This window comes from Rhinopithecus roxellana, chromosome 13 (assembly GCF_007565055.1).
Source record: "Rhinopithecus roxellana isolate Shanxi Qingling chromosome 13, ASM756505v1, whole genome shotgun sequence".
Classification (NCBI taxonomy): Eukaryota; Metazoa; Chordata; class Mammalia; order Primates; family Cercopithecidae; genus Rhinopithecus; species Rhinopithecus roxellana.
Genome location: NC_044561.1, coordinates 97,696,449 through 97,713,534, shown reverse-complemented (window position 1 = coordinate 97,713,534; position 17,086 = coordinate 97,696,449). Strand labels below are relative to the sequence as shown.

The following is a 17,086-nucleotide window of genomic DNA, read 5'->3' as shown; positions in this document are numbered from 1 at the left end:
AGAAGGAAACCAAATAAGCCACATACTCCTTCTTTCCTGAAATCCTGGTACTTTTTCATTTTTAAAAACTTAAGTCTTGGCCAGGTGCTGTGTCTCACACCTATAATCCCAGTACTTCAGGAGGCCGAGGCGGGCAGATTACTTGAGTGAAGGGGTGGCCTGCCCCTCCACACTTGTGGGTGTTTCTCGTTAGGTGGAACGAGAGACTTTAGAAAAGAAATAAGACACAGAGACAAAGTATAGAGAAAGAAAAGCGGGGCCCAGGGGACCGGCGCTCAGCTTACAGAGGACCCATGACGGCACCGGTCTCTGAGTTCCCTTAGTATTTATTGATAATTATCTTTACCATCAAAAAGATAAGGGAGTGGCAGGACAATAGGATCATTTTAGGGAGAAAATCAGCAGTAAGACATATAGATAAAGATCTCTGTGACATGAATAAGTTTAAAGGAAAATGCTGTGCCTTGAGATGCATATGCAAACATCTCCATAAACATTTTAGCAGCATTGCTCCAGCAAGTCCCACCTTATTCCTGAAGGCGATTTTCTCCTTGCTCAGTAAACAAAGCATACAATCGGGTTTTACACGGAGATGTTCCATTGCCCAGGGACGGGCAGGAGACAGATGCTTTTCTCTTACTTGAGATTAAGAGAATGGTGATGACCTTTAACCAGCAAGCAGCCTTTAGGCACTTGTTTAACAAAGCACATCCTGCACAGCCCAAAATCCTTTAAACCTTAAGTCACCACAGCACATGTCTCTTGCAAGGACAAGGTTGGGGGTAGGGTCACAGATTAACAGCATCTCAAATACAGAACAAAATGGAGTCTCTTATGTCTACTTCCTTCTATATAGACACAGTAACAGGCTGATCTCTCTTTCTTTTCCCCACACTTGAGCTAAGGAGTTGGAGACCAGACCACCCTGGGCAACGTGGTGAAACCATCTCCACAAAAAATACAAGAAAGTTAGCCTGATGTGGTGGTGTGCACCTGTAGACCCAGCTACTCTAGACTGAGGTGGGAGGATCACCTGAGCCCAGGAGGTGGGCTCAGGCGGTGAGTTCTGGTTGCGCCATGGCACTCCAACCTGGGGGCAACAGAGCAAAACCCTATCTAAAAAAAAAAAAATCCGGGTGCCCTGGCTTACGCCTGTAATTCTCACACTTGGGGAGGCCAAGGCAGGTGGATCACGAGGTCATGAGATCGAGACCATCCTGGCTAACACGGTGAAACCCCGCCTCTACTGAAAATACAAAAAATTAGCCAGGCATGGTGGCAGGTGCCTGTAGTCCCAGCTAGACAGGAGGCTGAGGCAGAAGAATCACTTGAACCCTGGAGGCAGAGGTTGCAGTGAGCCAAGATTGCGCCACTGCACTCCAGCCTAGGTGACAGAGTGAGATTCCGTCTCAAAAAAAAAAATTTCTTGGATTTCTTTCAGCTCTGTAACATCCTTGAAACCATACATAGGTCCTCTTAATCAGCAGTTGCTAGTAAAAGAAACTCTGGACAAATCAGGCAGGGTGGGTGGGTGGCTATTGATTCAGATGCATGCAGAAGGCAGAATCCTAAATATCAAATCTATTTAGTAGAAACCTGTTACAGTTGAAGGCAAAAATGTTTCACAGAGATGAAACCCTGCTGTGCATTTATGAACCACAGAAATAGCCATGGAAAGTTCTCTGGAAGAATCCCTCATTAGATATCTGGGTTTCTAAAGGCTAATGGCAGAACACAACCATTAATCTCAAGTGCTCCATGCCAGTTGACTGTCTTCTGAATTCAAATAAGCACCTACAACTCCTAAAGATATAAAAATATTTTTAGGTGTATAACAATCTCAAGTATCAAGCTGAGCGTGGTGGCTCATGCCTATAATCCTAGCACTTTGGGAGGCCAAGGTGGGCAAATCACTGGAGGCCAGGAGTTCGAGACCAGCCTGGCCAACATGGCAAAACCCCACCTCTACCAAAAATACAAAAAATTAGCCAGGCATGGTGGCATGCACCTGTGGTCCCAGCTACTCAGGAGGCTGAGGTGACAGGATCGTTTGAGCCCAGGAGGTGGAGGCTGCAGTGAGTTGAGATCATGCCACTGCACTCCATCTTGGGTAACAGAGTAAGACTTCACCTCAAAAGGATTCTGAAGTGTGTATACGTTATCTATTTTCTTGTTGGCAAAGAGAAAATTTAACAATTGGATGCATGCAAAAGCATTGTGATATCAAGCCCTGCCCTCCTCTTTTTCTTCTTCTAATTTCTAAAGAAATCCTACTCATGATGGAAAATATATTGAAATAAAAAGGGAAGTTCCATTCAATTTAAATAATACCAGAATCATTGGGACCAGGGCCAGTGGTTTTTCCCCTCAACCATTGTGGGGTAAAAGAGCCATCTCCAGGTTTGAGAAGGGTAAATGCGTAACTTGAATAGGTACCAGCAAGAAGGGTGCTGTGCAGGGAATGGGGACCAACAGCAAAATCTCTTAGGGAGCTCAAGGCAAATCAAATATTATAGTGCAGCAAGATTCAACATTGAGTTCCCACTCCTTTCAAGATCCATCCTTTGAGCCAGGGGAGGGATGAGGGGTGGGGGGACATTATTGGTATTTGGGAGAAGGACCATTCTTTGTCCTGTGCACTGTGGAATGTTTACATCCTTGACCCCACTCACTAAATGCGAGTAGCACTTTGCGATCCCTGATACAAAAGCATCCCTTGACTCTCCCTGAAGACCTTGCTATCCCCCTTTGACAGCTCTACAAGTTTGGAATACACCAACAGAGAGAAGAAGGTGGGTTTTGAATGTAGCTGTGAGGATGCATCACTGAGCAGGAACTGACTAGTACCCATCTTTCTTTCCACACATGGGCACATCAGGAAAGGAAGAGCAATTAGCTCTATTTGCTGGCAAAGAAAAGGTGACATCCAAAAAGCTACAACAGCCTCATGATTAGAGAGGAGGCTTTATAGTTGGTAGTAAAGCAAATTTTAAAAGGAAATCAAAGACTGAAATGGACTGCAGGCAGTGTTCAAAAGAGCTGACATAGCAAATGACTCAACCTGTATGTCATTGGTCTTCTGAAGGGGAAGAGTTGTTTCTCTGAAGTCGACGGGCAGAATGCCTGACATGTGCATGAAAAATATAGGAGACAGCTAGCTTGTAGGCTCTTTTGTGGACACTGGATTTCAAAATTTTAAAATTAAATGAAACACAGATGAAAATTTAAAATCCTGCATATCAAAGCACGCTGACCATTTACTTGATGGTCATTTAAGTAATGGCTTACTTAGTAAGTCATTAAGTAAGTAATGGAGTTACTTAAGACCATTTACTTAACAAGTGCGTGCCATGTTGCTTGGCGTTTTCTGTATAAGTGGACAGTTTCGGGGGTTCAACTTTCCCAGTGTTGCTGCTGGGGATCCCCCGCTCTCTCCCACCCACCCCATTGGCCCTTCCCAGCTTCTATCTTCCAGCCACTACCCCCCAACCCCTACCCAGGACAAGGTCATCTGTGGGGAAGAAGGGAGGAAGGGACCCGTCATCCTGCCATCACGGGACCCCATTCCGTCTCCTTCTCCCTTCAGCTTTCTAACAGCAACATGATTTGTTAGGCAACTACCCGAGCTAAGGCTTTTTATTTGGTTGCTTGATATTAAAGTAGGCCACCAAAGGAAGTTTTAACATCTGTCCCCGCAGAGGTTTGTTTTAATTTTTTTACAACAATTTTTTAAAACAAAGAGCCCTTTTTCATGAATTGTTTGAGATTTGCGCACCTGAAGGCCACCACTCCTGATTTTTCTACAAACAAGGACATTCTCTTCTAAAACACAATAAAATCATCAAAACCAAGAAATTAACAGTGATGCGTTACTACCGTCTAATCCTTAGACCCCATTCACAGCTCTCCAGTTGCCCCAGTAATGTGCTTTACAATGAAAAGATGCAGTTTTTTTTTTTTAAATCAGGAATTTCAGTATTTTTATTTAATTTCTATTTAGTTTCATTTCATTGTTAATGTAATGTATCACTTTTATTGTATATACATATATATGTGTTTCTGTATATTTTATTATGTCTCTTGAATTGTCTTTCTATTTTTTCTTGGGTGTTACACTTTTATTTCACACAACATCAAAATATGGCATAACATAAAATCATGCAAGGCCCTATATTATTGCTTTGTTTGTAATGTTTATCTTAGATATTCCAGAATTGTTTTATTAACATTTTTATTTAATTTATATCAACCTGAATTTTCTGCAAGTCTTTGCTTTGTTATTGCATAGTAACTTTTGTATTCTTCACTCAGGCTAATTTTCCAAATAGGTGGAATGCTGCACAAGGGCAGTAACCATAGAAAAGATGCAGTTTAAAAAAATTTTTTTCTGTTTGGCTGTCATGGCTGTTTTTAGCCTACTTCAGTCTGGGACAGTAGCTCAGTCCTTCCTTGGTTTTCACAAAATTGGCACTTCTGAAGAGAGCAGGCCAAGAACTCCTCTCCTGCTGCTTCTATGCCATCAGGACCAGAAAGAGACCAGCATCTGCCTCCCTCCCCTTCCACCTATCCTGGAGGCTTCATTCCAGTGATAGGGTTGTTGGGAAGAACTTGGGCAGAAGCTCTGGGCATAGCAAGGTCGAGGAAAGTTTCTTTACTATTCCTTAAAAAAAAAAAAAAAAAAAAAAAGAGGGGCCTGGGACATAGCTTTAAGCTTTCTGGAAACTAGTGTAGTGGAAATACTGACCCTGCTATCGAATTCTTTACAAAGTGTGGTCTCTGTTTTGGGTCCCCCCTGGCCACTCTGAGTTCTCTCTCTCCTTGAGCCTCTAGGCTGATTCTCAGGCTACTGAAGAAAGGCCAGCTGGCAGAGGAGGAGAACTGGAACCAGCCATGGAGACATTTCGTTTCTATTTCTTCTTGCCACTTGGCCTTTGTTCATCAACCCTGCTTCTCTATTGCCATGGTCCTTTCAGAATAAGATTGCAGGACACCTCCTCTGAAGAGGGAGCATGCACTCATTCTGGTACCCTTGCACTGCATGTCTCCACTGAGTCCACAGTGTCCCAGTTAAGTCACTACATCATTTCATATCTATGTACATGATGCTGTGACTATATTTCAGTTGTGTAATGTCTGTAACAATGTCTCTTCTTCCTACTTAGGTTCCAAGTACCTTAGATGAGGGACATGGTCTTCAGCATCCATCTGTATATCTTCAACAACTTGTAATGAGTTGTGTTAATATCAGCTTTCTATAAATATGTGTTGAATGGTTGAATGCTTGTCCATGTGTAGGCCTGCATGTGACTCAAAGAATACATGTCCATATTCTTTTAGAATGTGCTGATACTTTCGGATAATCTATTTCTCTGATCTTTATATTACCACAGACATTCTAGAAGAAAGATTGTTTAGTAAAATCCTCATTTTAAAGTTCAGAAAGTTGGAGCCCAGAAAGGTTGTATGACTTGTCCAAGGTGTCATTTCCAGCTAGTAGCAAAATTAGCACCCAAACCAAAATCCTACCTACTTTCCTAAAGCTCCACCCACTGCACCATACACCTTCCTTCAGCATTGGCAAGTACAGATATGTATATTATAGCTACTGATTGAGTTCGTAGGGGCAGGGAAATGTCAAAGCTAGTGATGCATAAAAGCTTATATCAGGGTCTGTCATGGAGGTCCAAGAGCAGGAGGTTCAAAAGCTTATATCAGGGTCTGTCATGGTCAGCTTCTGGTGAGGGCTCCTTTCCTGGCTTGCAGACAGCCACCTTCTCACTGTGTGCTCACATAGCTTTTCCTTAGTGCTTGCAACTAGAAATTAAAAAAAGAAATCTCCTTCTCTCTTCCTCCTTTTATAAGGTTACCAATCCTATCAGATTAGGATCCTACCTATAGACCTCATTTAACTTTATTACCTCCTAAAAAGCCCTCTCTCCAAATATAGTCATGGTAGGGGTTACAGCTTCAACACGTGAATTTTGTGGGGACACAATTCAGTCCATAGCATAGTGATAGTGTAAATATTTTTAAACACCTTTGACATACTATATAATATGAAAATAGTTTTTGTAGTGTGACGGGTCCCCCACCAGGTTACTTAAGAGTATATGTCGGCCGGGTGTGGTGGCTCAAGCCTGTAATCCCAGCACTTTGGGAGGCCGAGACGGACGGATCACGAGGTCAGGAGATCGAGACCATCCTGGCTAACACGGTGAAGCCTCGTCTCTACTAAAAAAAATACAAAAAACTAGCCAGGCGAGGTGGCGGGCACCTGTAGTCCCAGCTACTCGGGAGGCTGAGGCAGGAGAATGGCGTAAACCCGGGAGGCGGAGCTTGCAGTGAGCTGAGATCCGGCCACTGCACTCCAGCCTGGGCAACAGAGCGAGACTCCGTCTCAACAACAACAACAAAAATAAAATAAAATGAAAAGAGTATATGTCTGCTGCTTGAACCCTGAAGGCTGGGCAGTGAGCCAAGGCCATGGTGCCCAGCTGAGGAGTAGGTGTCCTTGAAAACTCAGATATCCTGGAGAGAATCTGAGAACCTACCAAGGAAAACAGTCCCATCGTGCACACGCATGGATCTCTGGAGCTATCCTGCTGCCATCCAGGAGTGCCCTGTTTATAAGTCCTAATAAACTCATCTACTCATCAAGCTGGACTTGCCCATGTTATTCTTTGGTCTTTCAGCACCTTCCCAGTTTGAGGGTGGGCACTACAGTCCCAGGTTTTTCCTGTAACAGCTGAGATCTATTGGTGACAAAGTTACAGGTACTACTATTAATACTGTGATTTGCTGCCTACATTCATCATGGGAGGAAATGCTTCATTTCAGGTTATGGTTAGTGAAAGTAACTACATACATATGTATATTTTTTCCATCCAAGTTCACAGGCACCCTGAATTTCTATACAGGGACATTGGGCTAAGAATCCTTGGTCCACACAAGTAGTATGTTCTTGTTGCGAGCAAGCAAGTGGCATAACCTCCGGATGGTGAGAACAGGTTTTGAAACCAGCTGATTCTTCCCATTGCCAGTTACTCAGGAGCAGTAAGCATGTTGAACTGAAAATAGACATCATCTGCTCCTGGCTTGCTTTCTGATATTTTTGATTGTGTGTTTGAGTATTGGAATATGTTTTGTCTTACAGATACCACTAACCTAAATACAGAACACAGTAACTCCTGGGCCTCTGAGAACTTCTGGCTTGACCCTGCTGTGAAAGGCCAGTCAGAGAAGGAAGAGAATGATGGCCTTCGGAAATCCCTGGATAGATTCTATGAAATGTTTGGCCATCTACAGCCAGGCTCTGCGAACCCACTCTCTGCGTCTGTCTGCAAGTGCCTGTCTCAGAAAATCACTCAACTAAGAGGCCAGGAGAGCCAAAAGTATGCTCTCCGCAGTTTTCAAATGGCCCGGGTCATCTTCAACCGGGATGGCTGCTCAGTCTTACAGAGGCATTCCAGGGACACCCACTTCTACCCACTAGAGGAAGGAAATACATCTTTGAATGATGAAAAGCCAAACCCAGGACTGTCAAAAGATATTATTCATTTCCTCTTGCAGCAGAATGTAATGAAAGACCTGTAACTGGTGCCGGGCGGTGTGCAGGCTAGTAATGGAGGTGCTGCGCCATGGCCAGCACTGTTGGTGGCCACCCAGATCCCCTAGGGTCTCTGGCCAGCTCTGTGTGCCCAATCCCAATTAAGTGCTTTGTGGTTAAAGGCTGGCACCTGTGACCTGGTATTGGAGCCAGTCAGCCCATATGGAGAGCCAGCAGGGTCTGGAAGTTCTCTGTCCCCATGGTCACCCCACCCCCCACACCCCTTGGCCAAGGCCACTGACTGACTGGGCTATGAGTCAAAAGCTCAGCTCCCTTGCCTCAAGGAAGGACATTCTCGGAGGCATAATTTATGCCCTAGAGCTCCCTTTCCTTGAGATCAGCCTGAGGCTGGGACATTACATGAAATCACACCCTTGCTGGGCTTAATCCCTTTCCCTGTCCTCCTCCCATTTATTTACTGGTGTCTCTGGGAGCCTTTCCTGAATAAACCTCTTATATCTGAATCCTTGACTCAGAGTCTACTTCTGGGAGAATTCAACCTGAGAGAACATGCTTCTGTGAGATGAGGTTTTAGAAGGATACAAAGCTCTACACTGAATCAGGTATAAGGAGTTATATCAAGTTGTAAAACTGAGACCAATGTAAGTGAGAATACATGTCCTAAAATAATATAAAGATTGAAATACAGTTTAGAAAAGTATATCACATCTTGATCACACCCTTGCCTCCTCTCCAAAGCTAGAAATCCATGTTTTATCATACTAACTGGGTGTGGAGGGAACATTTGGACAATCTAAAATAACAGCTAAAATTCACAGTTTAAAAAAAAAACCTCTTTGTCTCTTAGATTGCAAATGTGAAAGGTGAGAAGATAACAAACGTGCACCACCCACCACAGTATATGTAAGCACTATTATGATACGCTAGGCTGATGCCATGTGGCCTTGTCAAGTTGTAGTTGAAGAGAATAAATAATCCTTTGCCCAGGTGGGGCCCTACTTCCTCTTGTATTCTGCCTGTCTGTACCCTCTGTCACCTTGTGAACAGTTGGCCCCTCACCCTTGCCCTGTCCTTGCCTCCAATACCCTGAGCTCCATTTGCAAAGGCTTGTCCAGAGCAGGACTTCTTGGCCACCTTGTCCCTGTCCTCCAGGCCTGAGCCCTTCCTCACCAGGGAGCTCTTTAAATAGCCAGTGCAGGTTTGCACTGGCAGATGCTCCACTCTGCAGGTCATGTCCTGAACCCCCATTTGAGACTCAGTTGGTAGAATTACATCACCTGGCACCGGGATCTCTGAAGCTGCAATTGGAAGCCTCATGCTAATCCCTACCTCAGCAGTGCGTTCAGCAAATTGCATTGGTAGAAAGAGTTATATTGCTTTTGGGTGGGGGGAAACAACAAAAGAAGCTGGCAGCCCTGAGCAATTAGATTTTGAGACACTTGAGGTGCAATTTAGTTGGCCTAAGATTCCAAAAGCTTTCCAGAAAGCAGATTATGCGAATGGGTTGGCCTAAAAGTATACATTGAGAGTGAGTGTGCCATCTCAGGAAAGTCTCCCGGGGACTCCTGAATGGAGAGAGAAGCCTTTTAAAGGTTAGGAATGAACACTCACACTCAGATTTCCAGTGCTGGGGAGATGAGGTGTAAGAAACAGTGCTCCAGATTGAAGTGTAGGGGGACCCCCCGGAAGGAGACCCAAATGGTAGAAACAGGAAATGAATAGGTCTTTGAGAGACACTGGAGGAAACAAGACTTCAGGTTTTCCTCTGACAAGCAATCATCTGCTTCTTTCTCCGTGGGCGTTTCCTATTCAACTGGCCCTCAAATAATCGTGAAGCCAAGGGGACTTATACTTGAAAACCTGACAATTAAATGTTAAGGTAGTTAGCTTTATTGTTTTTTAATGAGAAGCATATTAATAGATATCCTTGATGAATGCTATCACTTTTAGTATGACTCAGTCACTGCAATGTTTGCACTTAGTCTCCATGGCTACCTACAGAAGGAAACTGGATTATTTTATGTTGTTTTTAAAAGGACAAAAAATACAAGCCGTTTGAATCTTCATGTTGGGAAGCAGCAGCTTCCATTTGGCAATGAGATTTTAGTGTCAAACACTTCGTAACCTTTATTAATATGTGGCCAAGGGTGCCCAGTGAGAGTTTAACCCCAAAAGTAGAGAATTTAGAAGTCTCAAAGCCAGAATCACCTTAGGTGTAAAAAGAGTGCGGTATGTGTTTACTTGCATCTGAATAAGTGTTTGTGACAGGTCAATACAAGATATTTGATTCCCTGCAAACTCACTGCTTAATTTGATCTCTGTGAGGTTAGGATGGCATTTGCCATTTATTTCTGTGAACCTTTAATAAAGACTAACAGATAAGGATATTGAGGCTTTGGCCTTTGGCATTATTGTCTAATTCTGCCCCACAGATAAATTCACCAACATTATACCATCTCATGAATGTTATGACTGGCCTGTGATATCATCTGTGGTCTGTTTCAGACCTGTGGCCCTTTTCAGGTCTTTGTGAGACATCAGAACTAAGAGTGCAGAAACATCAGAACCCTAAAGAAGAGAACTGCTACCAGTGTCTTAAATTAGTGTGCTATTTCTCATTTCATTAGCCTATTTCTTTGCATAACCTATGTAAGAGCCCATGTAACAAATCTTATTACCAGTAATTAGCACAAAACAATAGAGGTATGCTTTTTTTATTTTTAAATAATTTATTTTAAAAAATAGAGATGGGATCTTGCTATGGTGGCCAGGTTGATCTTCAGTTCTTGACCTCAAGCAGTCCTCCCACATTGGCCTCCTGAAGTGCTAGGATTACAGGTGTGAGCCACTGTGCCCGGCCAGTTTTTTAAACTTTTTAAAGTTTTTAAAACTTTTTATTGGATAATAATAATTACACAGAAACATGCATATATCATACAAGTGAACACCTTGATGATTTTCACAAACAACCGACCTGTGTAGCCAGCATCCTGATCAAGCAACAGACATTACCAACCAGCCCAGAACCTCTTTTAAGTAGAGAACTGATGAGAACAGTTTGCTCTGACCAGTGTTTCTCAAACTGCTGGTAGCACAAATAATTTTAGATACTACAAGGAAAAACAATGTTTATTTTAATTGGTGATCTATTCCGTTTAATATGTTAGAAAAATAGAACTACTACATCTGGTCCATGCTTTCAGATGTATTGCATAGGACAAATCTAATATAAGTATTTGAAATTTAAAACTGGACTGAATTAATTTAAAAATTAATAATAGTGCAGGTAACATATATGTTCAAATGTATAAAAGTGGTATACCTGAAAATGACTGAGGTTTGGAATTAAGTGGTGTATTAATCTGTTCTCATGTTGCTTACAAAGACATACCCGAGACTGGGCAATTTATAAAGGAAAGATGTTTGATTGACTCACAGTTCCACATGGCTGGGAGGCCTCATAATCATGGCTGAAAACAAATGAGAAGCAAAGCCACGTCTTACATGGTGGCAGGCAAGAGAGCTTGTGTAGGAACTCCCCTTTACAAAACCATCAGATCTTGCGAGACTTATTCACTATCGTGAGAACAGCATGAGAAAGACCCATCCCTGTGATTCAATTACCTCCCACCTGGATCCTCCCATGACACATGGGAATTATGGGAGCTACAATTCAAGATGGCATGTGAGTGGATACACAGCCAAACCACATCAAGTGGGATAGGTGATCCATCATACCCCATTAGTCTCCACCATTGCTCTCCTGCAATACTGCAAGAAACTTGCTTCTGGTCAATCCATATCTACCTTTGCCTCTCTTTACCCTGGAGCCATAAAGCAAATTCTTTTAAAAAGCTAAACATGCATGAATAGCCAAAAAATTTAAAAGAAGGAAGTGGCCTTCTCAAATGTGAAAACATTTTTATTTCTATAGTAATTAAAGCAGCAAAAAAGGCATAGACAAATCAAAAGAAAAGCGTATCGTCCATAAATAGATATAAATGCCTATGGAAATTGAGTATATGGCGAAGGTGACATTGCAAACCCATAAGGAAAAGGTGGAGGTTTTAGCAATTGCTCTTAGTCACTGGCTCCCCACACTGGGGGAGGGAGAGTGAAAAAGCCTGGATTCCCTGCCTTATTTTTCATATCAAAATGAATATTAGATGGATTAAAGACTCAAAATAAGATAAAAATCACAAAACTGCTAGAATAAAGCACAGGTGATATGGATATATAAATGGAGATATCTATATATAGATATATTGGAACAGGGAAGATTTTTCTAAGACTGACACAAAACCTAAAAATCATAAAGGACAAATTTGATGAAAATGACTGCCTAGCCATACGCAAGATCAAAACTAGGAAAAATACTTAGGACACGTCTAACAGAGAGAACTTTTTCAAGAAACAAGTTGTACAAATTATTAGAAAAACAACCAAATGGAAACATTGACAAAGGACATGAACAGGTGGTTAAGAATATATATGTAAAAGTGAAAAACACCATAAAAGTTACAGGTGACAATATACCTAAGTGTTTTTATAGCCCTGTATGAGAAAGGCCTTCCTAAAACAGATGGCAATGCCAAATAATAAAAGATTGACAGTTTTTTGTTTTTTGAGAAGGAGTTTTGCTCTTGCTGCCCAGGCTGGAGTGCAGTGGCGAGATCTCAGCTCACTGCAATCTCTGCCTCCCAGGTTCAATTCATTCTCCTGTCTCAGCCTCCTGAGTAGTCGGGATTACAGGCGCATACCACCACATCTGGCTAATTTTTGCATTTTTTTTTTTTTTTTTTTTTTTAGTAGAGACAGGGTTTCATCGTATTGGTCAGGCTGGTCTTGAACTCCTGACCTCAGGTGATTCACCCGCCTCGACCTCCCAACATGCTGCGGTTGCACAAGCGTGAGCCACTGTGCCCGGCCAACAGTTTTAACTACATAAAAATTTTAGACTTATTTTTTTAAATAGATCAGGGTTTCACTGTGTTGCTCAGGCTGGTCTTGAACTCCTGGGCTCAAGTGATTCTCCTGCCTCAGCCTCCCAAGTGTTGGGATTATAGGTCTGAGCCACTGCACCTGACCAAATTTAAAATTTAGAGTGAAAGATATCATAAATATGTGATAATAGCATTGTGGTTTTGTGAGAAGATATCCTTATTTCTTAGAAATGTATACTGAAATATTTAGAGTAAAATATCTTAACATCTGTAAATTACTTTAAATATATTTCAACAGAAACAAGATAAAGCAGATATGACAAAATGTTAACAAGTTATCACATCCAGATGACGAGTATATGAAGGGTCACTATTCTTTCCACTTTTCTACGTATAAAATTTTCTTTCTTTTCTTTTTTTTTTTTTTTTTTTTGAGATGGAGTCTCGCTCTGTCGCCCGGGTTGGAGTGCAGTGGTCGGATCTCAGCTCACTGCAGGCTCCGCCTCCCGGGTTTACGCCATTCTCCTGCCTCAGCTACTTTCTCCTGCCTCAGCCTCCCGAGTAGCTGGGACTACAGGCGCCCACCACCTCGCCCGGCTAGTTTTTTTAATATTTTTTTAGTAGAGACAATGTTTCACCATGTTAGCCAGGATGGTCTCGATCTCCTGACCTCGTGATCCGCCCGTCTCGGCCTCCCAAACTGCTGGGATTACAGGCTTGAGCCACCGCGCCCGGCCTTAACTTTTCAAACTATTTATTTAGAGACAAGGTCTCACTCTGTTGCCCAGACTGGAGTGCAGTGGCATGATCACAGCTCACTACAGCCTTGATCTCAGGTTCAAGCAATTCTCCTGCCTCAGCCTCCCAAGTAGCTGGGACCACAACTGCATGCGACCATACCCTGCTAATTTTTTAATTTTTTTTTAATTTTTTATTTTTTTAATAGAGACAGGGGCTTGCTTTGTTGCCTTGGCTGGTCTTGAACTCCTGGCCTCAAGTGATCATCCTGCTTTGGTCTCCCACAGTGCTGGGATTATAGGCATGTGGCTTTTGTCTCAAAATACTTGTTTATTCCTTTTCCCCTCTCCATTTCCATTCTCTCAGGTCAATTCACAGTGCATGGCTCTCTCTCACTTTGCTTTCTTTCTCTGGTGGAAAATCGCCCTCCCTGTGTATCTGAGAACTCAGTCCTCATGAGGTCCTCATGACTCTTTCACAGTCAGAGAAAGAACATATTAAGGCCATCTGAATGATGGCCCCTTTGGGATAGATGATTCTGTCTGCAAATACGCTTGTGGACCAGACCAGGCCCGTTTGCTTGTTTAACACCCAAAGGCCTTACTCTCTCATTGCCTTTTTCTTAAATCCCTGAAAGCTGTGCATCAGAGATAGCAGTTTAACCAGCAACTGAACCACGAGTCCTCCAAATCCTCCCAAGTGAATCCTTTCCATCTGCTGTCTCAGTAGGCAGTGCATTGACGAAGGCATATGGTTTAGCATTCCTGCCCTCTCTGTTATTTTCTCCTCTTCTTCCTTCAGCATTTGCAGCTGAATGTCAGATACCTTAAGTGCACATTATTGTTTCATGAGAAGGTAATTCATGTGTATTCAAACTGTGGGACTTTTCTGGTTGCTCTTATAAGCTCCTCCTGGGATCCTGACTAATTATTGTCACATTGTTTCTCTAGAAGGCCTGAGGACCATTAGGATGTCAGGTGTGCAACTGTCAGTGTCTCTGGTTAGAATCCCTGGATGCAAAAATGCCTAACTCTGTCCTGATTTTCACATTATTTTCCCACCGTCTTATATACTCAAGCCCTCTCCTTTTTCCTCTCTCTTTTTCACCATATATTTAAAGGTCTTCATTATTTAAAAAAAAAAAAAATGTACACACACACACACGCAATACACACACACATCCATGCACTTATAAAAACTTAATTTAATCATGGTTTACTTCTGTTCAACTTCTCCTCTCCCCTTTGGTCCCATCTTCTAGACCCACAGCCAAGACACAAGAAGCTGCTGGAATTTGGAGACAGGGAAGACCTAGGTTGGGAATCCCCGGCTTAAACCAACAAGCATTTGGTAAAAACACTGAGGCAACTCCCAGTTTCAGGAGAAGATGATATAGACTCACTTTTGCTGGCTTCTTCTCTTTCAACACAACCAAGTACCATGGAAAGAATCCGGCAATCATAAAACGACTCTGAACAGCAGAAAAAAGATGGACGGACTAGGGACTCAGGACTCGACGAATAACACAGCAGTTAGTTTTCTGGATTTTCTTTATCTTCCATATATGCTGGGCACCAGCCAGCTTGAAACCACGGACAAGTACAGGAGAGAGGAGGAGAGGATAGGAGAGGAGAGGAGAGGAGAGGAGAGGAGGGGAGGGGAGGGGAGGGGAGGGGAGGGGAGGGGAGGGGAGAGGAGAGGCAGAGGAGAGGAGAGGAGAGGAGAGGAGAGGAGGGGGAAGGGGGAAGGGGGCAAGAAAGAAGGAAGGAAGGGAGGAAGGCAGGCAGGCGAGAGAGAGAGAAAGAGACAGACATGCACGCATGCGCACATACACACACGGAGAGAGGGGGAGAGAGAGAGAGAGAGGTCTTCTCCCTCTGGCTAAGGGATCAGGAAGGGAGAACTCAGTGGGGAGACCCACACCCAGTGGCATAGTGGACCCAATCTGCTCACAGCACTAGCACCAGCAGAAAAGAGTTTCCAACCAATCCCCTACTCCACAGCCACAGACAGCAGCAGGGCAGTATGCCTGCAGCAGTGGCAACAGAAGAATCCAAACAGGCCAACCCACTTCACATCCCATCCCCACCAGCAGCAGTGGGCTCAATCTGCCCGTATCAGTGGTAACAGTGAAACGCATGCAGGCCAGGTCATCTACTGCTCCACACCAGGTGACAGCAGTAGGCTTCTTCACTTGCACAAGCAGTGCCAGCAGGCCTGGTATCTTTCAGCCGTTCATGCAGAAGCAGAAGGTGACCTAGGGCATCCCCCACATCCACATAATGACACCAGTCAACCTAGAGAAGTGCCTCCTGCCTCTGTAGGCACCATATGTAGCAACCCAGTAGGAGCTTAAGCAGAGCCACAAGAACAAGGCAGACCAGAATAGCATTGCGAAGGCTCAGAAAACGCAACTGTCATTAAAACTATAGCCCACAAAAGGAGGCAAAAACGACACAATAAACCTAAACAGGGCGGCTACCTGCTAAAATAGAAGCTTTATGTACAATCTAGAGTCTTGTAACATAACGTGCAAAATGTCCAGGATACAACTGAAAATGACTTGTCATACCAAGAACCAGGAAAATCACAACTGGAGTGAGAAAAGGCAATCAGCTGACATTGACAGTGAGATGAATCAGATGGCGGAACTATCTGGCAAAGATTTTAAAACAACTACCATAACGTAGTTTCAGTAAGTAATTATAAAATCCTTTGAAACAGATGAAAAAATAGAAAACCTCAGCAAAGAAATAGAAGTTACAAAAAGAACCAAATGGGAATCACAGAATTGAAACGTGCAGCAACAAAATTTAAAAACTCACTGGGCAGGCTCAATGGTAGCGTGGAGATGACGAAAGATAAAGTCACTGACCTTGAGGACAATTACATTGAATTTTATTCAATTTGATCAACAGGGAGAAGAGAGATGAGGTGGAGGGTGAGAAGAAAGGAACTACGAGACAATAACAGAAGACCTAACATTGAGAGCCCCAGAAAGAATCCAGAAAGATTGGAGGGCTAAACAGGTATTCAAAATATAAGGGCGGAAAACGTCCCAAATTTGGTGAAAGACAGAAACCTACAGATTCACAAAGCTGAGTGAAACCAAAATAGGACCGATCAAAAGAAATCCTCACCAAAACACATTATAATTAAACTTCTGAAGCTGAAAGAAAAAAATCTTAAGAGCAACCAAGGAGGAATACATTATCTATAGGCAAACACCAATTTGAATGAGAACAGATTTTTCATCTGAAACCAGGGAGGCCAGAATGAAGTGGCTCAACATTTTTCAAGTGCTGGAAGAGAAGAACCGTCAACCATGAATTCTACATACAGTGAAACCGTATTTTAAGAATGAAGGAGAAATAAGAGAATGTGTGGCCAGCAGTCCTACGCTTAAAGAATGCCTAAAGGGGCCGGGCGCGGTGGCTCAAGCCTGTAATCCCAGCACTTTGGGAGGCCGAGACGGGCGGACCACGAGGTCAGGAAATCGAGACCATCCTGGCTAACACGGTGAAACCCCGTCTCTACTAAAAAAATACAAAAAACTAGCCAGGCGCGGTGGCGGGCGCCTGTAGTCCCAGCTACTCGGGAGGCTGAGGCAGGAGAATGGCGTAAACCCGGGAGGCGGAGCTTGCAGTGAGCTGAGATCCGGCCACTGCACTCCAGCCTGGGCGACAGAGCGAGACTCCGTCTCAAAAAAAAAAAAGAATGCCTAAAGGAAGTGCTCCAAACAGAAAAGAAATGCTAAAAGAAGGTTGGAAGTTCCGAAAAGAAAGAACAACAGAAGGCACAAAATAAAATATAATAAAATATTATTTTCTTTATGAGT

At 43.2% G+C, this 17,086-nt stretch overlaps 1 protein-coding gene across 6 annotated transcripts in view; it reads left to right on the top strand.

Moving 5' to 3' along the window:
- SHLD1 (shieldin complex subunit 1) overlaps positions 1 to 8,565 on the top strand; it is a 125,139-nt gene extending 116,574 nt beyond the window's left edge. For 5 of the 6 annotated variants that reach the window (XM_010378922.2, XM_010378921.2, XM_030915559.1 and 2 more), the window contains exon 3: positions 7,154 to 8,070. In XM_010378922.2, the coding sequence (XP_010377224.1) occupies positions 7,154 to 7,593 (440 nt within the window). In that variant the 3' untranslated portion in view covers positions 7,594 to 8,070. Of the gene's footprint in view, positions 1 to 7,153 lie in introns of all 6 variants that reach the window. The other variant, XM_030915560.1, reaches the window with a different exon arrangement.
- The last annotated feature ends 8,521 nt before the right edge of the window (positions 8,566 to 17,086 follow it).